Consider the following 26931-nt stretch of genomic DNA (forward strand, 5'->3'; position numbering starts at 1 on the left):
ACATGGTTGTTTAATAAAATCTCCTGTTAAAAGAACTACATACAACAACAAGGGTGTGGGGAAGCAGCAGCCTATGGGCCGGGAGCAGCGCACAGGTGAAGGTGCTGCGTGGCAATGGGCTCTGCCCGCGGCCCCGGTCCCACAGCACTATCGGTCACCAGCACAGCCCGGCCACCGTGCCCCCCCACCCGTGCTGCCCGTATGTGCAATGGCTCCTGAGCGTGCGAGGGGACACCCCCTGCATGCAACGGGTGACCTGCGGCTGGGACAGTCCACACCGGGGGCTGGACACGGAGCCGCTTCTGTGAAAAGCAACTCAAAGCCATCCTTACACTGACCATGGCCAACGTACCTGGGAGGCTTTGGGGAACAGCACTGGGCTCTGAGCAAGGAGCTCTGGTGAGCCCAGACACACACATGGACAGTGGAGCGGTGCAGGGGTCTCTGGAGCCCAGCGGCTGCCTGGGATAGAACAGCAGACACCACCCCCTGCCATGGAGGGATGCCCAGAGAGCACAGAGCCAGGCTCCGCAGGGCAGAGACCAGCACAGCAAACCCATGTGCCTCAGATACCCCTCGCAGCCAGCAGAGCCCCCGCCAGCCTCGCTCCTTCCTCCCCCATGGCTACACAGGCTTAAAACCAAACCCCTCAACCCCTTCTCTGAGCTTCACACTGAGCATCACAGAGAGCTGAGCTTTTCTCTGAGCACCACCACAGAGGCCCCGAGTGAGAGCCCAGCTGGCACCCAGGGCTGTTGTGAGGGAATCCTCTGCCAGCACAGCCCGGCACTGTTCCCAGGCCACAGGCACCGGGACTGCCTGCACCGCAGAAACCCAAGCACCAGCACCCCTAGAAGGGGATGGAGCCAGCACAGGGGCTGGGGCAGAGCCTCTGCTCCTGGATGGACATTGCAAAGGGCAGCATCTGATGGCGCATTTTGGGGAGGAAAGCCAGTGCCTGCCCCCAGCTCCTGGAGCAGGATCCTGATGCCAGGGGCTGCCTGGGCTGGGGAGGAGCAGACAGACCTGGCACAGGAACCTTTAGCGATGCCACCTGCCCCAGGGAAAGTCTCCATCCCTGTGAGAGGGGCTCTGGGAAGCTGGCAGCACTGACACGTTCCTGCAGAGCTCCACTGACCCCTCTCCTGCTCCCCAGCCCTCTCTCCATCCCTTTCCCAGCTGCTCTTGCATCAGTCCAGCAGCAACCAGGGCAGCAGCCGCTGCCTTGAAGCCAAATGCAAAGAGATAGCGGCGCAGCACCCCCTCCTTCCCCCCCAGTTTCTGTGCCAAGGCAGCTGCCTCCCCGCCATGGGGCTGGCACATCCCCGAGAGCAGCGAGCCAAGGGCAAGGCAGGGACGCGGTCACAGCAGGATCACAGCAGCAAAGAGGACAAGGACGCTGGAAACGGGGGCGATCCCCCCCTCCCATAGCTGTTACTGGGTGTTTATTGGGCAGGCGTCGAACAGTCCGGCAGAGCCCCTTCACCCGGCTGCGGGTGCCCATCGGTGTGGCGCCGGGCACACAGTCTGTAGCGAGCTCGGGTCAGAGGGGCGTTACTGGTGCGACTTGGGGTTGGAGGGGTGTAAGGAGGAGTCGTCAAACAGCGGGTTCCTCACTTCCATTTCTCCGGTCTGCAGCGGCGGAGGGAGTGGGATGGGAAGGAAAAGGCAGGAGGTCAGACACCAGCCAGGGCTGAGCGGCCCCATCCCCAGGGGTTTGAGTTTGAACCCCAGCCCAGGAGGGAAGGTGGGGGTAACTCCTGGGCTGGGATGGGGTGACTCACACCAGGACCCTGCCGTTAACCCTTGAAAGGTGCTGCCTCCCCGCCAGGAGTGGCTGGGGATGCTGGTATGGGGTGATGGTGTGCAAAACCCACGGGCCTGAGTGGGATGGGATCCCACAGCCTGGCTGGGGACCCCAGGACGGGACTCACAGCCTGGCTGGCAGGAATGGGGTTCTGTGCCCAGACTGCCTGCCATCAAGTGTCCTTTAATGGTCCTGTAAAGACCTAATGATGACCCTCAATCTGGGTCCTGATGGCCGGGCTCCGCAGCCATTACCATGTGAAAGGCTCCTTTCGGGTCTCTTTGTGCTCTTTGTACCCAGGGCTGTTAGGAGCTGCCCTTCCCCGGGGTCCCCTGCCAGCCTCCCCTCTCCGTCTCCCCCCCCCCCCGCCCCCCCCCGGCTTTAAGGGGTCATAGGTTCCCCAGTCCAGGCACTGGGAAGGCACCAGAATGAGCCCCATGGTCCCAGTGCCCAGGAGTCCGAGGTGACCATGTCCCTGATCATGGATCTGCCAAGGGCTGTCCCAGCTCCCTGCTCCAGGGTGTATGGGGCAGCACCCCCCAGGGTAAAACCCCATGCCAGGACTCGGAGAGCTCCAGTGGGGGTTGGAACTAGATGATTATAAGGTCCTTTCCAACCCTAACCTGTGATTCTATGACCTAGCCAGGGCACATGGGAGAAGCAGGGGTTGGACCATATCAGGGTTTGATGAAGGACACGTTGAAACAGTTCCTCGTGAGGAGCTGCACATCCCAGGCATGGATCCCAACCCATGGATCCCCAGGTTGGATCCCACCCTGCGTGCACAAGGTCCCCCCCGGCCACCCTGCACCCACCGTACCGGAGCCAGCCCAGGGCACTCGTACACAGTGAAGTCTCCATCCTCATTCTCCTCGTCTGATGATGCAGAGTCTGGCAGCTTGGGCTCCTCTTTATGCCTGGGGTAAAAGGACCAGAGAAGGGGTGAAGCCCAGGGGGATGACTATTGGCACCCCAGTTAATGGCAGGGCATGAACCAGCGGCTGCTGTCTGCTCCTGGGCTGCTTACTTCTCCATGGAGAGCATCTGCTGCTTTTGGTGCTGGTAGTGGTACATCTGGGCACTCTGAGCCAGTGTCTTGTCCCCGGGCTGCAGAGAGAGCAAAGACAGGGCCATGAAGGCTGCGCTGCAGAAGCCCCAGCTCTGCTGGCAGGGAGACCCCAACATATTGGAAGCCCCTCAAGCAGAGCACAGGCCTGGCCTGAACACCAAACATACAATCAACTGGCTTGGAAAAGCCCTTTAAGCTCATCCAGTCCAACCATTCCCAGCACTGCCCAGGCCACCACTAACCCATGGCACTGAGGCCTCGTCTCCACGCTGTGTGAACACTTGCAGGGACGGTGACTGCAGCCCTGCCCTGGGCAGCCTGTTCCAATGCCTGAGCACCCTCTGGGGCAGGAATTGTTCCTCAGCTCCATCTAAACCTGCCCTGGGGCAGCTTGAGGCCGTTTCCTCTTGTCCCATCCCTTGTTCCTTGGGAGCAGAGCCCAGCCCCTCCTGGCTCCATCCTCTTGTCAGGCACTTGTAGGCAGCGATCAGGTCCCCCCTGAGCCTTCTCTTCTCCAGACTGAACCCCCCAGGTCCCTCAGCCCTTCCCCATCACCCCTGTGCTCCAGGCCCTGCACCAGCTCCATTGCCCTTCTCTGGTCCCACTCCAGCACCTCAATGTCTCTCTTGTAGTGTGGGGCCCAGAGCTGAACGCAGGATTCCAGGTGCAGCCTCACCAGTGCCCAGTGCATGGGGGCAATCAGTGCCCCAGTCCTGCTGGGCACATGCCTTACCGAGATCTTGTCGTAGGGCAGGGGGCTGGCCGCTCTCTGTGCTGAGTAGTCCACTTTCTGTGCCAGCCTGACCTCCTTCTGTAGCCTGCTGGGGCAGAGGAGAGCGCTCAGGAGCCACCACAGCCAATGACTCCATATGGGTGCCAGGGACTCCCATGGGCTCAATCCCCCCACCCACACCCCTGTTCCCTGCAATGGCACCCATAACCAGTGGCACCCCAGGCACAGCCATGTCCCTCCCGCTGGGCATGGAGTGAGCACTGCAGTGATGCCTAATCCAGGTGTCACCCGCTCCCAGGAGGCTGTGCCTGGCACAGGGATGTCCCACTGGTGTCGTCCAGCCCTGGCTACTGCAGGGCAGCTATTGCCTCTCCTCCAGCCCACCCCCCCAGCCTGGGAAGCTCAGGAACAAGCTCCCCTGGGCACAAGGGCATACGGGCAGCCCCCAGCTCACCTGCACCAGCACACCCCGGCCACAACCAGTGCTGACAGCCCGGCCAGTGTGCACACCACGATCAGCCCTGAAGGGTGGACGGGACACAAAGGGACGCGTGAGCGCAGCAGCATGGAGCCACCAGCCCACCCTTCCCCATGGCGACAGGAAGCCCCTTCCTGTGAAGGGCCCATCCCCGAGGTCTCACCGAGCACCACATCATCACTGGAAGGGATGGGGGACGCCTCCACCGGGTACTTCTGGATGGTGGCGGTGGTGGAAGTGGCGAGGGTGGTGGCTGCCTTGCTGCTGGCGGGACCCTGCTGCAGCAGCCCCAGCCTCAGCCCACTGGGCACACGCTGTCTGCTGCTGGCAGGGACCAGGGTGGCTGCAGGAGAAAGCAAAGGGTTGAGCAGAGCAGCGCCCAGGCAGCTCTGGAGGGCAAAGCAGCCTGGAGCGCAGGGCCTGGCTGCCATGGGGTCCCCAGCACCACTGCAGAGAGTGGTGGGAGGTGGGGAGCAGACACTTACACCTGAGCTTGCCATCCCTCAGCAGGTGGGAGCGAGGAGCCTCCTGCCTGGCCAGCACGTCTGCCAGGAAATCGATTTCCTTCTCCAAGGTGGAAAGGGACATCCGCCCTGAGCCGGGAGAGAGCAGCATGAGCCGGGCACCCCGGGATGGGCTCCCAGCCCCAGGACACCCAGAACCCTGCCGAGAAGTGGCTCACATCCAGGACAGGCAATGGCGGGTGGCTTGGAGTCCAAGCACACTTGGATGGAGCCCTCCAGCACCACACGGTCCCAAAGCCGAGACCAGGAACCTGCACATGTCCTTGATGTTTTTTGGATGCTTTTCACCCCACAAATGCTGGAGGATGTGGGAGCAACAGCAGCCACAGCTCCCACCCCATGCCAGAGCCAGCAAGTACTGCAGAGCCCTGTAAGAGCAGGAAGCCAGCATCACTGCATAGGGCCTGCCCCATGTCCCTGCTCCTGGGGGATTTACAGGGGGAGGAGGGACATGGGCTGGACCAGGAGAAAGACCAGGAGAGCTGTCCTGCTCTTGTGTGACGGATGGGTCTGGCAGGGTGAATTGCAGCAGGGCTGTTCCAAGAGCAGGCAGGGCACATCTGAACACTGTTTTTTCTAGAATCCCAGAATTCCAGACTGGTTTGTGTTGGAAGGAACCTTAAAGCTCCTCCAGCTCCAACCCCTGCCACGGGCAGGGACACCTTCCACTAGAGCAGCTTGCTCCAAGCCCCTGTGTCCAACCTGGCCTTGAACACTGCCAGGGATGGGGCAGCCACAGCTTCTCTGGGCACCCTGGGCCAGCGCCTCAGCACCCTCCCAGGGAAGAGCTTCTGCCTAAGAGCTCATCTCAGTCTCCCCTCGGGCAGGTTAAAGCCATTCCCCTTGGCCTGTCCCTACATCCCTTGTCCAAAGCCCCTCTCCAGCTTTCCTGCAGCCCCTTCAGGCACTGGAGCTGCTCTCAGGTCTCCCCTTCAGGAGCCTTCTCCTCTCCAGGCTGACCCAGCCCAGCTCTCTCAGCCTGGCTCCAGAGCAGAGCTGCTCCAGCCCTCGCAGCATCTCCATGGCCTCCTCTGGCCTCGCTCCAACAGCTCCACGTCCCTCTTATGCTGCTGCCCCAGAGCTGGATCAGGGCTCCAGGGGGGTCTCTCAGAGCAGACACCCCACATTCTGCATGTTTGGAGGGCTGGAGCCACCCCAGAATACAGCTCGTCCAGGGCTGACGAGGAGCTGGTGGGATCCCTCACTGCAGCTGAGGATCTGGTTTCTGCCTAGTGCGAGGCAGGATGCAGCCCTTTTGGGGAAGGTTGCAGTGAGGACCACCGTGGGGCTGGCTGGGCATTCTATGGCTGGCTGCCTCAGCCCAGTGCAAGGCAGGGCTCCACCAAGCTCTGGGTGCTCCTGTGGCATGGGACATGGGCAGGATCCACATCCCAGCCTGGATGGTGCCCACCTAGAGTGGGACAGTGCAGAGCAGGAGTGGAGCTGCGGTCCCCAGAGCTGCTGAGCACAGCCAAGCTCTGATCTTCCCACTGCGATATTAACAGGATTAAACTCAGCTTCAAAGGCAGGAGACGTCCCTGTTCCCATCCCTGCTCCCTGCGCCACTGCCGCATTCAGGCTGTCCTCAGCGGGAAGCCCCGAGGGGAGATCAAGCCATACAAAGGCGAGGTGATACCGGCAGCTCCGTTCCGGGATGATGCAAGGTTATAACAATTGCAGCTCCTCGGGAATCCCGCCTCACTCCCAGTGTTTGGAAATAAACCCCACTTCCCTCCGGAGCCGGGCACAAAGGCCACTCAGGCACGCTGTGACTCAGAGCCACGCCAGCCAAGAATAGTTTAGAAGGGGGCACTTTGCTTTAAACAAGTCACGAAGAGCCACTGTCTCCTGTCCCTGTGCCCCAAACTGCCCCAGCCCCCAGCCCTGGCAGGAGCTGGAGCACCCCCAGCTCTTTGCACCCTGTTACTTTCACCCCAAAGCAATTTGCAAAGCAGCACCATGGCCACATTGCCAGGTCCGGGCTGTGCCACCAGTGCTGTGCCCAGCAGCTGAGTGTCCTGGTGCCAAGGTGCCAGCATGGCCAGGCTCTCCCGATGGGCAGGGACCTGGCATAGGATGGGGGTGACAGCCCTGTGCCCCGTGGTGACAGCCTGGCTCTAGCTTCCTACAGCACTTGGGGAAAGGCCAGTCCTCATTCCCACAGGAGCTAAGGGATAGCCTTGCCCACGCTCATGTGTCACCATCAGGCCTGGGGACTGGGCACAAGGCTCAGCCCTGCTCTGGCACCCCTTGGCCTTCAACAGCAGATGCTTCAGGAGGATGAATGGCTGGAAAAGGAAAAATAAAGCTGGAAAACCAGCAAGAGCAGCTCCCAGGTCACTGTGAGCCTCCCGCTGTGCCAAGCAGCACAAGGAAAGCCAGGGCAGCCACGCTGTTTACTGTTTCCAGTGCTGCCAGCAGTGCCCTGGCAGTGCTGCTCACCCTCATCAACAGCTTCATCACCAAGTTCCCTTTCAGGGGCTAAATCCCCACACCCCTGTTGTGTTCTGCCAAAGAGACTTCTCCTGGTGATGCCACATCTGCGACCCCCCTGCATCTTCAGGGCAGAAGCTGCTCTGGCACCAATGGCAGCTCCCGCTGGGCACCACGGAGGTGAAACACAGGGTTGAGATGCTGGCCCAGGGCTGCTCCCCAAGGAACAGATCCCAGATCTCTCAAGAGGAGCAGATCAGACTCCCCCAGTTCCACTGCAGTGCATTGGGAATGCTGGTGGGCACAGGGTGCATGCAAAGTGCAGGCTGTGCATCCACAAGGCATGTAGAGGGGCACGCAGGGTGCACACAGGGCTTGCACAGGGCACGGGTGCCCTCTCATGGTAGATCTCACTGCCTGCCTGCACACAGCACCCAGCCCAGGGTCTTCCCCGGGCCTTCCCCCCTCCCCAGGGTCTCCAGGCTGGGGGTCTGAAGAGTTACTGTGATCGGTCTGGGGACAGCAGGGAGCAAGAAGGGACGTGGCTTCTGCCCGGGGCGGGGGAGACCTGATGCCGACAGCCTCCACAGGAGGGCACAAAATTCCTACAAATCCACTGATTTCTACAGTCCGGCCCTAGGACAGCCGATGTCCTCCTAGCTGCTGGCAGCACAGCAGGCAGGAAGGGGGGAATCCCCAGGGACATAAGCCAGGATCTCCTTTTTCTCCTCTTCCCAAAGCGCTTCCCACAGCCTGGGGGCACACAGCGACCAGGACTCACCAGCCCAAACCACACTATGCAAACCCATCACAGCAAATTCAGATCTAGTCCTGGCAGGGTTTGGGGGGCTCAGACCCCTGCACAGGCAGCACCAGCGAGATGCAGGGAACAGGATGCTCCGCGCCATGAGGTCCCGTGCGTCCCGTCTCACCTCTGTGCCAGTGCCGCACTGGGTACGCCAAGACACCCATGCACGCCGTCACCAATGGCAGGAACATGCCGCTCACATGCATTGCTCTTCTGAGACCCCAAACCCGCTGCTTGTCACCCCCAAAACCTGCTCTTGGTGCCTGTCTGTAAGGGTATGATGAGGGAGAAGAGCCCTGGTGCCTGCCCACGCTCCTGCTGGAAGCCACAACCAATCGCAGGGATGACGGTGGCAGGTGCTGGGATCCCGGGATCGGCGTCACTGCCAGTGGCAAACAGCTCAAGGATGCAGAACCCTTTAAAGGGGCTGCCCACGCTGCCCATGCTACCACACAGCGTGGGCAGCCCCTTCAAAGGGTTCTGCATCCTTGAGCCATGGCAGCCCCCCCCCCCTTTGCATTGCACTCCCCCAAACACAGCTATTGCTGCTGACAGACTGAGGTACCTGTAGGATGCAAAAGCACCCATGGGATAAATTAGTGTCTCCCTGCCAAAAGGAGCTGGGCATTCCCCTGTCTGCTAAAATGGAGAATTTGGGAGGGGATCCCAATTTTTTACCCCCCCGACTTTTGTTGCCAAAGCTGGTGGCATTGCTTGGAACAACAGGATGGGGCTGGGAGAGACCCTGGGATGGGCTCCATTCATCTCCCAGTGTCCTCTCAGAAGATGCGACTGCACATCTCCATAACAAAGCTGGAGAGGACACTGCCGTGGTCCCACAGCAGCTGGCGGAGGATGCTACCGCGGTACCACATCTCTGCCAAAGATGGGCGAGATGCTACTGTGGCTGCATCTCCCTGCCCAAGCCAGCACCGAGTGGGGTTGCTATGGAGATGCTGGCGCATGAGCAGCCCTTCCAAGAGGGGAATTTGCTCCCAGAGACTTCACACTAAAAAATAAACCACAAACAACTGCTAAAGCCATTTGGTACCTGGCAATGTGGAGCCTGTGGCAGGGTGCATCAGCCCTGCTCGCTGCCAAATGCCAAGGCTGGACCCCAACCCTGTGCCATCCCCTCTCTCGTCCCTGAGCATCCCCTCATTCCCTGCGCCATTCCCTCTCTCATTCCCTGCGCCATTCCCTCTCTCCTCCCTGTGCTATCCCTTCTCATCCTTGTGCCATCCCCTCTCTCATTCCCTGTGCCATCCTCTCTCTCATCCCTGTGCCATTACCTCTCTCCTCCCTGTGCCATCCCCTCTCTCATCCCTGTGCCATCCCCTCATTCCCTGTGCCATTCCCTCTCCCATCCTTGTGCCATCCTCTTTCATTCTCTGTGCCATCCCTTCTCTCATCCCTGTGCCATCCTCTCTCTCATCCCTGTGTCATCCCCTCTCTCATCCCTGTGCCATTCCCTCTCATTCCCTGTGCCATCCCCTCTCATTCCCTGTGCCATCCCCTCTCTCATCCCTGTGCCATCCCCTCTCATTCCCTGTGCCATCCTCTCTCTCATTCCCTGTGCCATCCCCTCTCATTCCCTGTGCCATCCCCTCTCTCATCCCTGTGCCATCCTCCCTCTCATCCCTGTGCCATCCTCTCTCTCATTCCCTGTGCCATCCCCTCTCTCATCCCTGTGCCATCGCCTCTCTCATCCCTGTGCCATCCTCTCATTCCCTGTGCCATCCCCTCTCATTCCCTGTGCCATCCCCTCTCATCCCTGTGCCATTCCCTCTCTCCTCCCTGTGCCATCCCCTCTCTCATCCCTGTGCCATTCTCTCTCATCCCTGTTCCATCCCCTCTCTCATCCCTGTGCCATCCTCTCTCTCATCCCTGTGCCATCCCCTCATTCCCTCTGCCATCCCCTCTCTCATCCCTGTGCCATCCTCTCTCTCATTCCCTGTGCCATTCCCTCTCATTCCCTGTGCCATCCCCTCTCTCATCCCTGTGCCATCCTCTCTCTCATTCCCTGTGCCATTCCCTCTCATTCCCTGTGCCATCCCCTCTCATTCCCTGTGCCATCCTCTCTCTCATCCCTGTGCCATCCCCTCTCTCATTCCCTGTGCCATTCCCTCTCTCCTCCCTGTGCCATCCCCTCTCTCATCCCTGTGCCATCCCCTCTCTCATCCCTGTGTCATCCCCTCTCTCATCCCTGTGCCATCCCCTCTCTCATCCCTCTGGCTGCTGTGCGACCAAGCTGGGTGCAGGTGCCATGGCTGCACTGGGAGCTCCGCAAGGCTCCGCAGTAGCGGGTGGAAGACCTTTGTGCAAGTGCCACAAGTGACCACAGGCTGCTGCTGCCTGGGGATGCTCTGCCCATCTCTGCCCATTGCCACAGCCCCTCAGCTCCCATGGGAAGCTGGAGCAGGGGAATCACAGCCAGAGCAGCCCCCGGTGCCTCCTGCACAGCCAGGCAGGGCTCCCACCCAGTGCTGCTGGTTCCAACCCTCCCACCACGGATGCTGGGCATCACCAGAGGAGGAGACTGCATCCACAAACCACAGCCCAACATCTCAAACCAATGGGAACCAGGAACTGAAATCCCAAACAGCTCAGCCCCAGGATAGGTGAGGCCACAGGATGTCTGAACAAGTCACAGCTTCGTGCACAGAAGCTGGCTCCCGGCTCCTGCAGGGCAGCCAGGCAGACCCCAGAGTCCCTGGCCTCTGGGCACCGCTGGGTGCTGGCAGGGCCCAGCAGCATGCATGGTCACTGGTGTGGATACAGGACAGACAAGGAGCAGAATCAGGTCCATGTGCTCCCCAACAGCCCCACAACCCCCCACAGTTGGTGCCTGGGGAGGGAGCAGAGCTGCCATGCCCACAGGGACATGGCTGCTGTGGAGAGAAGCCAGAGGATGGGGAGCAGGGACCGGGGGCTTGGGAATCTCCTGCAGCGGCACAGCTGCAGGGCAGTGCTGAGGCAGGGTTGGGGGCAGGTCTGCAGGCAGGGCAGGGCAGAACAGGGGGTGCCACCTACCGCTGGTGGGGAGGTGCTTCTGGATGCATCGCCCATGCTCATCCTCCTGGAAGGAGGCCAGGCAGGGGCCGCAGGCTCCCGAGCCCGGCGGGCAGAACTCCCGGCGCTGCAGAGCACAGTCCAGGCTCCGGGGACACGATGCTGCTGCAGGAACAGGAGACAACAGGTCAGGAGGAGGGTCTGTCCATGGCCCGTGTGGGACCCAGCGCACCAGCCAGCTCCTGCTGCACCCCATGTAAGGGGTGTGGATGTGCTTCACCAGAGGTGCCCCTCAGCCCCCTTTGCCCTCACAAAGCCATAACTGACTGCAATTAAGCACAGGCACCAATAAGCTGGGAGCTGGATCTAGTGACCCTTATGGGCCCCTTCCAACTCGAGATGTTCTATGATTTTATGACCTGTGCAAGGCAGGGATGAGCAAGCAGTGCCCATCCTCCCACACGGGACCCCAGCCTCCACTGTCGCATGGGATGCCCCAAGCCCCAGGGTGCTCCAGGACACCCCAAGCGTGCAGAACTGGCAGTGACAAGTCTCCAGCCCCTGCCTGCACCATGCAGAGCAGGATAGCAGCTGAAATACAGCCAACACAAACTGACATGCGTGTGGTAGCTGTCAAACAACCTCCCCACAAACAAGCCCCCCAACCCCCTGAGCCTTAGCATGGCTGTGACAGGTCTTCACTGGGAGCAGCAGCTTCAGCTTCCATCCCTTTAGCATCATGACAGAAGAAACTGACGGGACCCAAACTCCCCTGGTGACACACCACAGCCCAAACCTCTCTTGATGCATTATTAAGGATCTTGTTTCCATGTCACACCTGGGGACTTCTCTGCTACCTGGGGACAGGCAGGAACCCCCACGCTCTGGCCCCATCTGGACCCAGCACACATTGGCAGCACTGCCATGGCTAGGAGCAGCCCCCATTCTTTACCCCTCCTGGGGTAAAGCAGGACCTCCTGGGGGGACACAAAGTCCCCAGGTCCTATGCAAAGCTGAGTCCTGAGACCGGGTGATGGTGGCAAACCCTGTGCAGAGTTGGAGAGGGGAACCACGACAGTCAGATCAGCGACACATGGGGCCAGCCCAGAGCTATCACCTGAGCACGGGGCTGTGGGGACATTCTGGGTCCTGGCTTTTGATGGCCGCGGGAGCTGCTGGGACAGTGAAGCTGTCAACAGCAAGAGCACAGACATCCCTCACTGCCAGGCTGGTGGCAGTGTGAGCTGGGTACCGCTCAGTGCACCCCTGCCCTGTGCTGGGCACGGCTGGATGGAGCGCAGCTCCCAGCGCTGCTGCTCTCCTCCAGGGGTGGCCATGCCCTCAGCTTTCTCACAGTCAGGAGTGCACCAGGGCTCCCACCGGGAGCAGGGCCAGACCTGGAGATGAGTCACAGCTCCAGCCCCATCCCACGCTCCTGGCACCAGCACCGCCAGCCTTCACCTGCCCACACCAACACCATCTGCCTGTTCCTGTGCCAGAGGGGCAGCTCCAGGGACAGCTCTGGTGCAGCTCTGCACCAAACAGCTCGTGAGCAGGTGCATGTCAACTCTGGGGACTCCCCGAGCATCCCCATCCCCGCAGGCACAGCACAGTGGAGCGTGCCAGCACGGGATGGAGCCACCAGGACTAGACATTAGGCAGAAGCTCTTCCCTGTGAGGGTGCTGAGGCGCTGGCACAGGGTGCCCAGAGAAGCTGTGGCTGCCCCATCCCTGGCAGTGTTCAAGGCCAGGTTGGACACAGGGGCTTGGAGCAAGCTGCTCTAGTGGAAGGTGTCCCTGCCCGTGGCAGGGGTTGGAACTTCATGAGCTTTAAGGTTCCTTCCAACACAACCCATTCCATGGTTCTATGATTCTATGACCATTGAGGCAGCTCTACACCCCCAGCAGGGGTGTAGTTACTGAGCAGGATGCCACCCCAAGCAACACATGAGATGCCACCCACAAGAAATCCTCCTTTGCACAGCCCTACTTCACCATTAAACTACTCACTGGAGGGTGCAACCACTACCAATGACCCCCAGGCTGCACCCAGACGCCTCTCCACTGCACCCCATGGGGCACTGCATTCAGTGCCAGTGTGAATGGCAGTGACAAGGAGTAGAGCTGCCCTTGTTGCACTGGTTCTCCTGCGGGCAGGGTTTTCCCATCAGCTGCACTTGGGGCTGGATGAGCCCACACCAGGTCCAGCAGCCTGGAGAGGATTCCTTGGGGCTGGGTTTGCCTCCCAGAGATGGAGTGGGGCTCAGCCCAGCGGCTGGGGGAGAACTAGAGCTGCATGGGAAAAGAATCAGATGTTCAGACACAGCGATTAGACTGGACCCGAGCGCCTGCCCCGGGCTCGAGCTCAAGGCCACTTTGTTCAACCACCACAAGACAGGCTCCGGGGCAGGAGGAGGCTCTGCACTGCACAGGCCCCATGTGGGGATGTGCCACATCCCTGTGGGGCACGGGGTGGGACAGTGGAGCCCCCAGGCCTCTGTCATGGGCTTGTGGAAGCATGTCCCCCCCAAGGCATCCCTGGTGAGATGAAGCCACGGCAGTATGGGACCCCGGCAGTGCAGCACCCTGCAGGATCCAGGCAGGGCAGCCCCAACCAGAGCCCAGCAATGGTTAAATAAAGGCAGCCTGGCACACAGCAAGGTCGTTATCTCTGTTTGAGGAACGAGCTGTGCTTGCCCAGCTGTCGCAGCCTGGCATTAGCAGTGAGACAGGCAGCATGAAGCTGATGGAGCTCCCCGTGTGCAGTCAGCTGATGGCAGCCATCGCAGCGTGGGGCACCCTGTGGAGTGGGGGTCCCACGGTGGCTTTGCTGCTGTCTGAGCCCACCCCAAAGCGCAGCAGTTGCTCCCTGGTCACGCTGGGTGCTGGTGATGAGCACTGCCACAGGGACACTGCTGACCCCAACCACTGCTATCCCCCAACCTCACTGTCCCTCCCTGCCCCACAGGTGCCCAGGAGGCTGGTGCCACCCTGCCCAGGGCTCCAGCAGGCACATGGTGGGGTCCTGCTCCTATTCTGGCAGGTACCTGACCCTCCCCACCACCCCTTGGCTTCCCCAGCATCCTGGTCATAGGTCCCTGCTCCCACCCCAAGGTGGTGGCACAGCACATGGGTTCCATTTCTACCCTGTGCTATGGCCATGCTGCCTGCCTGTAGAATCATGGAATGGTTTGTGTTGGAAGGGACCTCAAAGCTTTTCCAGTTCTAACCCCTGCCACGGGCAGGGACACCTTCCACTAGAGCAGCTTGCTCCAAGCCCCTGTGTCCAACCTGGCCTTGAACACTGCCAGGGATGGGGCAGCCACAGCTTCTCTGGGCACCCTGTGCCAGCGCCTCAGCACCCTCCCAGGGAAGAGCTTCTGCCTAAGAGCTCATCTCAGTCGCCCCTCTGGCAGGTTAAAGCCATTCCCCTTGGCCTGTCCCTACATGTCCAAACACCAGCACATATTGTGCCAGGGCCAGCTTGCAGGCTGAAGCCTCGCAGTCTTGCCTCTGTTCCTGTGGGGCTACTGCCGAGTCTGAATTTTGGATACCCCTATTTCTGCCATGTCCCCTGCTTGGCACCAGAGCAGCTCAGCACGGCTGCTGTGGGACAGGAGGCTCGGCCTGGCCATAGGTGGATGGGAGATGTGGACACAGTGGGGTGACACAGACCCGCCTGCAGGACAGCGCAACCCGGCTGTCAGGCAAAGCAAGAGGAACGGGCGGTAACGAGTCTGAAGGCAGCGCTGGCCGTGGCTCAGCCAGGACACTGCTGCCCAGCCGTGCAGGGGGATCTGGAGGAGGGGGCTGCTCCATCCCACCGCTGCTGGCACAAACCTCCAGCGAGCCCAGCACCACCAGAGCTGAGCCATTCGCAGGGGCTCTATGCTGGGACAAGCCTCCAGCGCAGGCAGGCAGCAGGCGAAACACGGAACACAGACAGTGGGGAGCAGGAGCCGGGTGAGCAGGAGCGGCCCCTGCGCAGGAGGAAATGGGGGTGTGCGAGCGCGGCGGTGGGAGCTCAGGACAACTTCCCTGCCCCAAGGACCCCCCGGGAGAGGGGCTGGCCTGAGGCAGGGCACGGAGCTGCTGTGGGCACAGCCCGGGGGAAGCAGTTCAACACCCCGCGGTGAGGAGGGAAGACATCAGCTGGGGAACACATCCGGGAGGGCAGCGCCTGCCCCTCCTGCGTGCCTGCGCCGATGGGGAGATAAAGTTAACGTCAGAGGGCAATTCATCAGGGCTGGGGCTTGCGCGGTGCAGCGCCAACGCCCAGAGGACGGACCCGGTGCCAGCAGCATGAGCTGGCAGAGCCCGGTGGGCACAGGACATAGTCCCTCGGGTGGTTTGGCCACTGAGCCAGGGCATGGGGCCACCGCAGGCGGTGGCGGCTGCCGGGTGCCCGGGAAGCAGGGCTGCAGGTCTCTGTTCCCATCTGAGCCTCCATGCGCTGCTACAGGGCTGCAGCCGAGGGCTGACCACGGCCGAGGGCTCAGCCGGTCCCTGACAGGGGCTGCAGCCTGGGCCCCGCAGTGGTGCAGCGACTGCCAGCTCCACACCGAGGTCACTGCTCCTCCAGCCAGGTAATGTCAGACCTGCTTTGGGACCTGCCTGCCCAGCCCCACCGCCTCTGCTGTGAGCTGGCACTGGCTGGGGCTCTCACAGCTCTGCACATCGCTCCTGGCCCTCAATGGCTGGAGACAGCCTCAGGCAGGGCAGGAAAGCAGGCAGGCAGGAGGGCAGGCAGAGGGGCAGGCTGGGGAGCAGATGGATGTGCTGCCCCACACCGCACCCCAGCCTCTGAGGTTTTGCTTCCCTCTGCCCACAGCCTCCCTGAGGCAGGGGCTCCTGCCAAGCAGCAGGCAGAAACAGGGGGGCTGAGACACCCCCCATGCCCCAGCTCCACACACCCCTATGCCCATGGACACAGCCTGGGGCTGGATGCTGGGGTCAGCCAGGGGGCCCTGGCACCCTGCTCTGCTGCCCATATGCAACATGGGCAGAGCTGTGGCACTGTGGTACCAGCTCTGCCACAGCTAGGAGCCCCATGGGAGCCCTGTGTTGCTGCCGCCGCTCACATCATATCACATCACATCACATCACATCATCACATCACATCACCACCGTACTGCTGCCCCCGCAGTGCAGCAGAGGATGGAGACCCCTCCTGCACGGAGGCAGCTCCTGCACACTCCAACCCCGCACATGGGGAGCAGGGGATGCAGCCACATCACACCACTCCTGGGCACGGAGGGATGAAGCATGGCCCCCCCGCAGCAGCAGCACATGCCAGCCCTCGGGAGAGCATTTGGCAGTGCAAAGCACTTGTTTGCTTTGTGCTTGGTCAGGTTCGTCCAGGCAAAGGCAATGTGCCACCGTGCTTCCCGTCCCTGAGCCCACTGGGGCTCAGGTACCAGCTTCCAGCTTTTCCGGTTCAGCTGGGCTTTATCCAGCTGATAAAGCGCAACAGCAGAGACGTCCCCAGCACGGCTGGTGTCACAGTCGAGGGACAGTGCCAGCAGCCCTGCGCCGTGGGAGGGGTATGTGGCTATCTCCACACGGACCCCTTGGCAACATCCTCCCTGTCCGGATGCACCCTGCTCCCACCAAGGGGATGGTCCTGCCAGCAGCATCCCCACCCAGGAGCGATGGAAGTGAGACCACGGGCAGTCACCTGGGTCAATGCCACTGCTGCAGGCAGGGCTGCTGCCTATGGTGTGCACGCAGTGCCGGGAGGAGACAGAGCTAGTGTAGGGGAGGCAGAGGCCTATGGGAGCATCAGGGCTGCACGGCAGAGGAGACAGGAGCTGTGCCAAGGGCAGCTGCCTGCTGCAGCCCTAAGGCCATCACAGTGGGCTCCCAGAGCCTGGTCCCCCTCCAGGTTCAATGCCAAGGGGGAAATGGAGGGACAGAAGAGGCTGAGCCAGGCTGCCCCCGAGGTGGGAGAACATCCAGCTCTTCACAACCCCAAATAGTTCACCTCCCCAACCACTGGTGCTACTGCACAGCCCGTCTACAAGCAGCCCCAGAACCTTAGCTTGCTGCTGTGGTCCTGGGAAGCACGAGGCAACCTCCCCCTGCCAGGCTGAGGGAGCCACATTTTGTGTCATTGCCCCTCAAGCCTCTCAGACGGCTGGAAAAATCCCCGTTCCCTGCCCCAGGACCCAGCTGGCACACCAGGGGAAGATGGGGCTGCAGGAAGGGGAGATGCCACCTGGATGGATGGAAACGGCTCCAGCAAACCACAGCCCCAGACCCGCAGCTGGGACCAGGCAGGGCCAGGATGCAGCAGAGGATGCAGCTCCCTTGCCTGTAGCAGGTGAGGAGGATACCGAGCTGGCAAGACCCCCTTGTCCCCATCCCAGCCATTCCCAGGCACTGCTGTCTCCGGCCCTGGCTCACTGCCCCCTTGAGCTGCTCAGGGCAGCTCCAGGCTGCCTGGGGTGACACGCTGCCTCCCCACCCTGCTGCACCCTGCAGTGCCAGGGCTGCTCCAGCCACAAGTTCTTTGCTTCAGATGTTCAGGATGAGAAGAAATAATAAAAAATAAATAAAACAGGATGCCAGATGCTCTTTGTAATTTCCCTGCCGCTGCCCACCCAAACCTGCCACTGGCTCTGCACCGCCAGTCCCAGCTCTGCTGGGTGTGCACCCACCAGTACCAGGAATTGCATAGTGTCCCCGATGCCACCCCACGCCAAAAACACCTCGTTCTTTCAGTTCAAACCACCCACTCTCAGTCGTGTTAATCAGATTTTGCTCAAGCAAATACCAGCTGGCTGTGTCTCTGCCCAGAACCCACGGGGCAGGGGCAGGGGTTGAGGTTGGGGGTTTTAGTTCTCTTGTCACTGGCTCTGAGGTTCGGCACTGTGTGATGGGCAAAACACGGTGCTCAGGCCATGGCTCAAAGCACCGCCGCAGGCAGGAGAGCAGTGTGCGATGCTGAGTTCACAGTACCATGGCTCCATTGGCAATGGGGATGCCCCAGCATCCCCGCAGTGCTCTGGGGCACTGCAGTGGGCAACGCAGTGTGGTGCCAGGAGGCAGAGGACAGGCAGCGCTGGCACCACTGTTGCACCACACTTGCTCTGTGATGCAGGGGTTTTGCAGCTCTCCTGAGCATGGACTCATCGGATGCCACAAGCAGCCTTGAGTGTCCTTGTCTCCCTGCCAGCACTGACCAATGGGCAGGCCAGCACCCACAGAGCCCTGTCTGCTGCCCGGTGAGCCACAGCCCTGCAGACCCACTGCTGCCCACCTCCAGCTGAGCCCCGAGGCGCTGTCGGGCCAAGAGCCCCTGTGGCCGCACTGGCACAGCTCGGCCATGGCGTCCAACCACGCTCCTGCTGCCCGGCTGGAAACACCCCCCCGGAGCAGCAGCTCCCATGAAGCGCTGCTACGCCCGTGGGGCCAGATGCTCTTTGGCAAAGCCAGAGCCCTCCCACTCCTCACTGCGTCCCACGCTGCCACAGACATTCTGCAGTCCTGAAGATGCACCAACAGGATTTTGCTGATTGAACACTCTTGGGCAGCTCAAAGGTGGCAGCAGCAGCACAGGGAGCTCCACATGGGGTAGAGGGTCCCCATCCTGCCCCCACCATCTGTCCCACAGCCTCGGTGCTTCCAACAGCCCATCAGAATGAGATGGGGGCTTGGGGACACAGACACCCAGCAGGACGTGCTGGTGCTATAGGGACTGATCTTTATGGCTTTCCAGCAGCTTGGAGACCCCCAGGCGGGCAGCCCATGTCCTGGCACACATGCAGGGCAGAGGCAAGCTGAAGGGCTGGGGCTGCATCACTGCACCCCATGCTGCCTGCGCTGACTTGGACACCAGCAACAGACCTGCGGGACATGGGCAGAGAGCCCAGGAAAAGGGGGCCCAAGGGAGGCACAGCCGCTTCCCGGGGTGCTGGGAAAGGGCTGCAGGCGGTGCCAAACAGCCAGACCCAGATTTCTGTTGTTCTTTACCCCTGCAGGAGGCAGCCAGCTCAGGGGAATGCTCTCCTTCTCAGCCAGGAAGCCAAGAATTATGCTGCAGGATGGGTCACATCACTGTGGCTCACTGGGGCCACCCGGCTTAGCGGGTGGCTGGGAAATAATCCCCAACAGATGTGAGAGGATGAGCTCTGAAGACAGAGCTGCTCCTCCTGCATGTGTGAGCTGCAGGATCCCCAACATGCTCCTTTGCGGACCCTAGTCAAGCTTCGCTGGCAGCCATGGGTGCTCTGGGTGCACAGAGAGCAGCACCATCCCCACCTCTATCGCTGTCTCCTTTCTGCAGGAGGGGAACAGGGGGCCAGAACGCAGGGGACCCCAATGCTGCAATGAGCAGAGCCAGCACACCAGCTGACATGTCACCTCTTGTCACCCACCAGAAGGGATAGGTCACAGAATCCCAGAATAGTTTGTGTTGAAGGGACCTTAAAGCTCCTCCAGCTCCAACCCCTGCCACGGGCAGGGACACCTTCCACTAGAGCAGCTTGCTCCAAGCCCCTGTGTCCAACCTGGCCTTGAACACTGCCAGGGATGGGGCAGCCACAGCTTCTCTGGGCACCCTGTGCCAGCGCCTCAGCACCCTCACAGGGAAGAGCTTCTGCCTAAGAGCTCATCTCAGTCTCCCCTCTGGCAGGTTAAAGCCATTCCCCTTGGCCTGTCCCTACAGGCCCTTGTCCCAAGCCCCTCTCCAGCTTTCCTGCAGCCCCTTCAGGCACTGGAGCTGCTCTCAGGTCTCCCCTTCAGGAGCCTTCTCTTCTCCAGGCTGCCCCAGCCCAGCTCTCTCAGCCTGGCTCCAGAGCAGAGCTGCTCCAGCCCTCACAGCATCCTCATGGCCTCCTCTGAACACGCTTGAGCAGGTCCCTCCAACAAAGAGCAAACCTCTCTCCTGCAAAGCTTTGCCACTCTGTCCACACAGAACGGACCCCAGCAACACCCCCCGGGGTGCACTGGTTTGGGCAGGCAGCCCACAGAGTTCCAGTGCTCTGGGATGGGAAGAGGCCGGGACTGGGACCTGCTCCAGCTGCGTTTCCTTCCTCCAATTCAAAGTGCACCCCAGGCACTTCACGGCCAGTTTCTTCCCGTTGCAATTCTCATTAGCTCATGGAACACTATAGGCCTGAGGCTGCCACTTGCTGCTCTGCTCACCCACAGCAGCAGCAGTCAGCAAAACCCAGACACAGGAGGAAGATGTGGCGGCAGCAGCACTGGGGCCATGCCGTGGGGTTTGGGGGGTATTGGGGGGCAGTCATCTGGGGGGGACCCAGTGCACCCATCAGGGATAGACCTGGAGCCCCCCATGGGAATGAAGAACTGGGGCATTGTGTTTATGGGATTAACACAGGCACAGGATTGGTGGCAGCTCCTGTCCCCAGTGCCTTGCACCTGGAGAGAAGCCACCCTGTCACTCCTCCTGTCCCTGGTACCCCCGTCACCCCTCTTGTCCCCAGCAACCCACATCAACCTTCCTGTTCCCTGTGTCCCACTATGCTATCACCCCTCCTGTTCCCAGCATCCCCAGCTCTCTCCTCTCCCAGCACACCGTCCACCACACACCTCCCCATCACCACACACCTCCCCATCACCGCTGCCGCACTCTCACCCCTCTTATCCCCAGTACCCATCACCTCTCCTATCCCAAGTATTCTCATCACCCCTCTAGACCCCAGCACCATCCACCTCCCTGTCCCCAGTGCCCCCATCATGTTGTCACCCCTCCTGTCCCCAGTGTCCCCCCCGGCAGAGCTAAGCCGATTTAATTCTTAATACCCCCACGGCCCAGAAGAGCTGTTTCAGGCAAACATCCCAGACTCATCTTCCCCTTTGCACTGTGGGAGCCCCTGGGAACCGAGGGGTCCCTGGGGAAGGGGGGCAGCCCCAGGGACCCCCCAGGCAGTGCAGCCCAGCTGTGAGGTTAGGCCAGGATCCTGCTCCCTCGGGATCGACTGCAGACCCCAAGTCCACACCTGGAACCGCCAAGGAGAGGGCTGATCCGAAAGGCCTGACCCTGCACCAGCAACTCCCAGGCTCTGGGACCACTGTGTCTCCACCCTGAGCTCCAGCTCTCCCCAGACCAGCACCTGCAGGGCCCAGCTGGGGTGCACACTGGTTTGTGGGTCCCCAGCAAGCTGCAGTGAAAGGAGAGGAGGAATTTTCACTGTCTTTTCCATAGACTCTTCTTCCTTGATGCTGACCGCACTGGGAATTGCGATCATGGAGAGTGGTGGCCTCTGTCCATCCATTTCCACCTGGGCTCCACCATAATGCTCCAAGAAGGGTTTGGAGCTGCTCCAGCTCCAGTGTTCACAGTGATGGCCCCAGGGACAGCCCACTGCACCCTGACCCTGCCATGGCTCCCAGTGACCGCAAAGCACATTAAACAGCAAGAGGTGGACAGTACACCACAAGCAGAGCTGTGAGGACCTCATAGGGGATGGCTCTCCCCTTGCTGTGCCCAGCTCTGGATCCTGCACCACGGCAGGGCTGGGGCAGCCAGTATCAGCAGCAGCATTTGTTGCTCCCACCTGCATCCCTGAGGAGCAGCACCAGGAGGAAAGGCAGCGAGGAGCCGCTGATTCACACGTGGCCAAATGGGTCACTTGGACTGGAAAGGACCACTTGTTTTCTGCTGAGCAGTTTCTCTGGAGTTTCTGATGTCAAGTGCTGGCTGTGGCAGCTGGGCTGAGCTTTTCAGGGCTATTAACAAAAGAGGTTCTTGCCCATCAGTTCATTTTTTAATTTTTTTTTTATACTAATACTAGATGAAATTTGGCAATGAAATTCCTTGGGAAGGGGTGAGAACTGCCACTAATGCTCCAGGAAATGCATCCAGAAAAGGAGGCAAAGCAGTGCCCAAAGCCAGGTATGCTGGATGGAGACGTGGGGAAAACACAACTAAGGAGCACCAGCCCAAACTGACCCACCACAGCACCGCCTCCAGAGCAGCTGCTGCCCTTCCTGCAGCTTGCACCAGGCACGATGAGGATGTACCTGTGCCATGTGCTGCTGTGTCCCAGGAGGCGGCATCTATTGCAGGGGCCTCTGGGCTGCAGAAGGTGGGGGGGAGGAGATGCCAGACTCCGTTTGAAGAAGCTTTGTTGAAGCCACAGAGACAGGAGGATGTGGGTATGATGGTCCAGGACCTTCTCCCCCAGCAATCTCCTCACCAGTTCTACCAGCACAGAAGTGTGGGAGCTGCCCCTGGCCCTGCAGCTCCACCTTGCAGAGAAAACCCAGCTCTGCCCCATCTGCCCAGGAAAGACAATGATAAAATGGGAAGAAGCAGCCAACATTTCATCTGCCCTGCCACGCTCGGGGGGGAAGGCTGCAGGGACAGGACAGTGACTCCCTTCCCTGCTCAGCATCCCAGAGAGGCTCCTCCAGCTGCCCCAGCCATCCCAGGAGACACCAGCCTGGAACTCCCCACTGCCACACGCTGCACAATCTCAACCTCCCAGCAACGGGATGCTGCCATCGGCATTTCCAGACGGTGCAACAACGACATGACTGGAAATAGCACAAAGAAACCATCCCCACCTTCCCTTGAGCTGAAAATCCCAGCCCTGCTTGTGCCGAGAGACCCAGCCAGTGGGGTGGGAATGGTGGGGAAGGGGAAACTCTGCTCCCCCCTTGTGCCAGCCCCAAGCAGCCTCACGAGGGGTCCCTCCGCGGCAGCGCTGCCAAGCCGGTTTATCCCACCTCAACCCCTTAATTCAGAGGCAGCAGAGATTATGCAGCTGCACCAGAGCCACACGGATCTCCTTCCTCCCATAGCAGCCTGCGTCACTGGTACCCCCAGCCAGGCCACCCTGGCCTGGACACATGGGAAGAGGGAGAGCGCAGGAGCATCCCCACCTCTGCCTCCAGCCCCAGCACGGAAAGACCCGGATGATCTGAACCACTGGCAGATTTAAAACAAATATAGCATCGTATTTTGCCTCCTCACCCTCCCTTGGAACACAGTGCGGCTGACTGCGAGCCGGAGCAGGGAGAACAATATGGGAGCCACAAACAATGCTGGGAGCCAGGAGGAGCTCCCCAGCCCTGGGGGCCAGCGAGGCAGAAAGAACCTGCCCGGAGACACGGAGTCCCGCAGGCAGGGACACGGCACCCGCTGCTGGTGCCACCGAGAGCAGTGCAACCCCCGGGGCTCCCCAGGGTTTGTTGGGGTTGTAGGGGGGTGTTTATGGCTCCGCACACCTCAGCAGCAGGCACAGAGTGAGGGGACAGGGCACAAGGCAAGTGCAAGACCCAACGGGAGGCGCAGTGCTCTGACCCAGACTCCAAAACTAAACCCCCAAACAGAACCAGATCTAAATCAAAACAATTCTTAGGGAAACAGTGAGAAAGGAAAGGGGGTGCTGCTGCTGGTGGGGAACCAAAGCCACACGTGTTCTGCCCCAGGGGAGGCAAGAAACACTGCAGTCACCAGTACAGTGCTGAGGGGCAATCCTGCTGCTGCTGTGCTCCCTCAGCCCCGTCCGGTGGGTGAACAGGGTGCCCTGCGTCCGGTGCGACCCCTCCGGGATACCGCAGTTTGTGTTTGTTTTCCTGGTTTTAGGGTTTTTCCCCATACAGGTGCTTCACGAGGGCCCCGGGGCAGGGCCTCTCCCCCAGTTCATGCTCTCTCCCCGCTCCATGACAGGCCCCATGTTTGTGGGCTCCTCCTGACACCCCAAACCGCAGCCGGGGTCACCCCTGCGCCGCTGCCCCAGGGGGACCCTGCCTGCAGCAGCGGGGGGAGGACGGCGGCGCTGCTCGGGCCCGGTACCGGGGGGAAGCGTGGAAGGCGGGGGGGGGGGGGGGGTCAGACACCGGGTGGGCAGTACAGAGGGGACCCAAGAGCAGCTCGCACCCCGCTGCCAGTCGTGGGGGTGCCGAGCGGCCCCGAACCCGCAGCAGCGTCTCCCCCACGCCTGGGCGGTGCGGGGGGCGGCGGAGCGGGGAGGGACCCGGGGGCTGGGAGCCCGAACGCCCGCGGATGCGGATTGCTCGCGGGGCTGCGGGGAACGACAGCACCGGGATCGCGGCGGGAGGGGCAGCGCGGATCCCTCGGGAAGGGAACAGGAGCATCCGCGGTGCGGCGGGGCCGGGGAAGGACACGGGGGTCACGGGGCAGCCCCGCGCCCGCACTCACCGGCACTGGCGCGGCGCGGTCCGCAGGCCCCAAGCGCGGCCAGCAGCAGCAGCAGCAGCGCTCCGCGGCGGGCGGCGCCCCGGGCAGACACCATCGCGCGCCGGGCGGTGCGGGCCGCGGGCGGCGGGAGCGGCGGGAGCGCCGGGGCGGGGCCGGGGCGGGGCCATCCGGCTGGGAACGCCCCTTTGGGGGTGGAGCCGCGGCCCCGCCCCTCCTGCAGCACCGCCGGAGCCTTCGGCGCATCCCGCATCGGTCCAGCCCATCCCGGCCGTCCCTGCGGGCCCGACGGGCTGGATCCCGCTGGCGGGGGATGGACACGTACGGGGTGATGGCATCCAGCGCCAGAGAGGAGGCCGCGGAGATGCTGCGAGGGCTGGAGCAGCTCTGCTCTGGAGCCAGGCTGAGAGAGCTGGGCTGGGGCAGCCTGGAGAAGAGAAGGCTCCTGAAGGGGAGACCTGAGAGCAGCTCCAGTGCCTGAAGGGGCTGCAGGAAAGCTGGAGAGGGGCTTGGGACAAGGGATGTAGGGACAGGCCAAGGGGAATGGCTTTAACCTGCCAGAGGGGAGACTGAGATGAGCTCTTAGGCAGAAGCTCTTCCCTGTGAGGGTGCTGAGGCGCTGGCCCAGGGTGCCCAGAGAAGCTGTGGCTGCCCCATCCCTGGCAGTGTTCAAGGCCAGGTTGGACACAGGGGCTTGGAGCAATCTGCTCTAGTGGAAGGTGTCCCTGCCTGTGGCAGGGGTTGGAACTTCATGAGCTTTAAGGTCCCTTCCAACCCAAACCATTTTCTTATTCTATGATCCCTGTGTTGGCATTAAGGCCCTCAGTGGGGCATAAACTGAGGCTTAACCTGCCCCCAAACCACCCTCCTTTAAACATGAGCTTTTTCCAGCATGCCAGGATGGGACAGTCGCTCTGCACACTCGGCTTGGCAGCATCAGTGTTTTATGTGGGGTTGTCTCTACATGCCAGGTGGGACAGATGACATAAAACTTGAAACCAGCAATGCAGCCTGCACAGAGAGATGAGGAGCATGGGACAGCAGCAATGCTGTTTCTGCCAAGCTCCTGGAGCAGAGCTCAGGGGATGTTGGGACCCTGTTACTGCTCCAGTCCCAACAGGAATGGCACAAACTGGGGAGGAGGGTCTGGGAAATCCCACGTGTGGATCATGTTGCTGCTGGGGCCATGCCCAGGCTATGGCAGGAGTGTTACGTCCCTGTCTGTCCAGCGACTGTGGCTCCTGGCTGCGAGTACTGAGTTTGTCAGATCTCAGCTGCAGCCTTGGGCAGAGCTGTGCACAGCCAAAACATCCGTCCCTCCTCATCACAGCCAAAACATCCATCCCTCCTCATCACAGCCACATGCTTGTGTTCCTCTGGGGTTAGCTCACTTTTGAACCCCCTCTGTACCCCCATCCAGACATGCCCTGGACCAGTCTCATGTCTCTAGGGTTTGTTTTGTAACCCTTGGTTCCTCCGTGGTGCGCGAACATCCCAGCTGACTGCAGGGCAGTGGGTCTCAGTGGAGTTGTGCCTCCAATGCCAATAGCTCCAGGAATGCCCCACAGACGCCCCAGCGATGCTGACCACTGAGTCCAGCCGGGATCTCAGGTTATCATCTTAGCATCCCCGCAAGGGGTTCCCCCCACCCCGAACCAAGGCAGACAGCTTTGCAAAACCCAGGCAGCCGATCTCCAGCCCCGTGCTCTGGGCAGAGACCTGAGACCTTGGCACGACGCCGGATGGGACCTGGTGCCCGGGCTCCCGCTGCCCGACATATGCTGGCTCTGCCTTGCTTATTCTCCGAGGAGGGATTCCCGATGCTGGTGTCCTGCCGCGTGCCTGGGCTTGGTCCCAGCCAACGGCGGGCACAGCAGGGGCCGCTTTCGAGCATCCGCGGGGCCCTGGCTGCCTGTCAGCGGCTCCTGCACTTCCGAGGTTTGCTGGAGCGCTGGCTGGAGCTGCAGCGTGCTGGGAACGCCGGGCTGGGCTTCGGTAGGGGCTGCTCCCTGCCCGCGGCGCCCGCTGCCACCGCGGCTGCACAGGACGGTGCAGGCAGAGGGGAGCGACAGCACAGCCATGGGGACAACGCTCTGAGCCTCGTCATCTGCCTCCAGCAGAACAGACAGCTAACATTCCCTTTCTTCCTTGAATTTCTTGGTTTCTCACTCCCGTCAGCTGTCTGGGATTTTAATTTCAAAGGAAAGACCGTGCGTTTTCTTTGCTCTCTGATTTGCTCCAGCTCTGTACTCGTTAGTGCTTCTCAATTTTAACATGGACCTTTGGGACCAGCAAGTGCTCGAGGTGGTGGTGCTGGAAGAACTGGGGCAAGTGCCCATGATGGGGCCAGTAACCACATCTTTAACCTGCTGCATTTTGCCGTGCAGGAGGGTGGAGGGTTGCTGGGATGAGGCCACTTTAGTGCCCCACAGAAAAGGGACCTTTCTGCCCCAGGAAGTACCACCTGCAAATCCTGAGCCCAGCATATTCTGCAGAGAGAGCTGGGAAGGTACATGGGGCTGGAGTGGGCTCTGGGACAGGGGTCCCTGTGCCTGGGTGATGTTCACAGGGCAGCACCGGTATCTGGAGGGCCTGGTATTGGGACCCCAGGGACTGGGGCATGGAAATCCCTAGCTCCTCCTGATAAACCTTCTGGTAGTACGTGAAACTGCCACCTATGTGGTTTCATCGATGTTCATGCCATGGGTGTGGAGGTTTAATCAAAGTTTGAACATGGTTCTGCTGCTGGGTCAGGTCCCATCTCCTGCCTCGTGCTCCCCTGGTACTTACAGGAGTTTGCATCTTGACCAAGTTGATCGGGTTTCTTTTGGGACCATTACCCTCTGCTCACATCCTGCAGGTCTGGAGAGCAAATAAAGACCACTGAATTCCAGCTAATGGCATTCAAAGCTCCCAGCTTTCCCAACGGGCCTCC

At 61.1% G+C, this 26931-nt stretch overlaps 1 protein-coding gene across 2 annotated transcripts; it reads right to left on the reverse strand.

The window, feature by feature from the left end:
* Nucleotides 1-1428: 1428 nt before the first annotated feature.
* Nucleotides 1429-24148, reverse strand: NPDC1 (neural proliferation, differentiation and control 1). 2 transcript variants are annotated; one of them, XM_061479637.1, is made up of 9 exons: nucleotides 24000-24148; nucleotides 10886-11026; nucleotides 4573-4680; nucleotides 4251-4430; nucleotides 4064-4130; nucleotides 3610-3694; nucleotides 2835-2914; nucleotides 2628-2724; nucleotides 1429-1632 (listed from the first exon to the last, which is right to left on the reverse strand). In XM_061479637.1, exons 1-9 carry the CDS (start codon nucleotides 24091-24093, stop codon nucleotides 1555-1557), a joined length of 930 nt encoding a protein of 309 aa, XP_061335621.1. In that variant the 5' UTR covers nucleotides 24094-24148; the 3' UTR covers nucleotides 1429-1554. The 2 variants fall into 2 exon arrangements, with proteins under 2 accessions (XP_061335621.1, XP_061335619.1); XM_061479635.1 differs by having other exon boundaries at nucleotides 10886-11029.
* Between the last annotated feature and the right edge of the window lie 2783 nt (nucleotides 24149-26931).

The sequence above is a fragment of the Pezoporus flaviventris genome, unplaced genomic scaffold (assembly GCF_033815535.1).
Source record: "Pezoporus flaviventris isolate CSIRO_AGI_PZ_B2104156 unplaced genomic scaffold, CSIRO_AGI_Pfla_v1 ptg000154l, whole genome shotgun sequence".
NCBI lineage: Eukaryota > Metazoa > Chordata > Aves > Psittaciformes > Psittacidae > Pezoporus > Pezoporus flaviventris.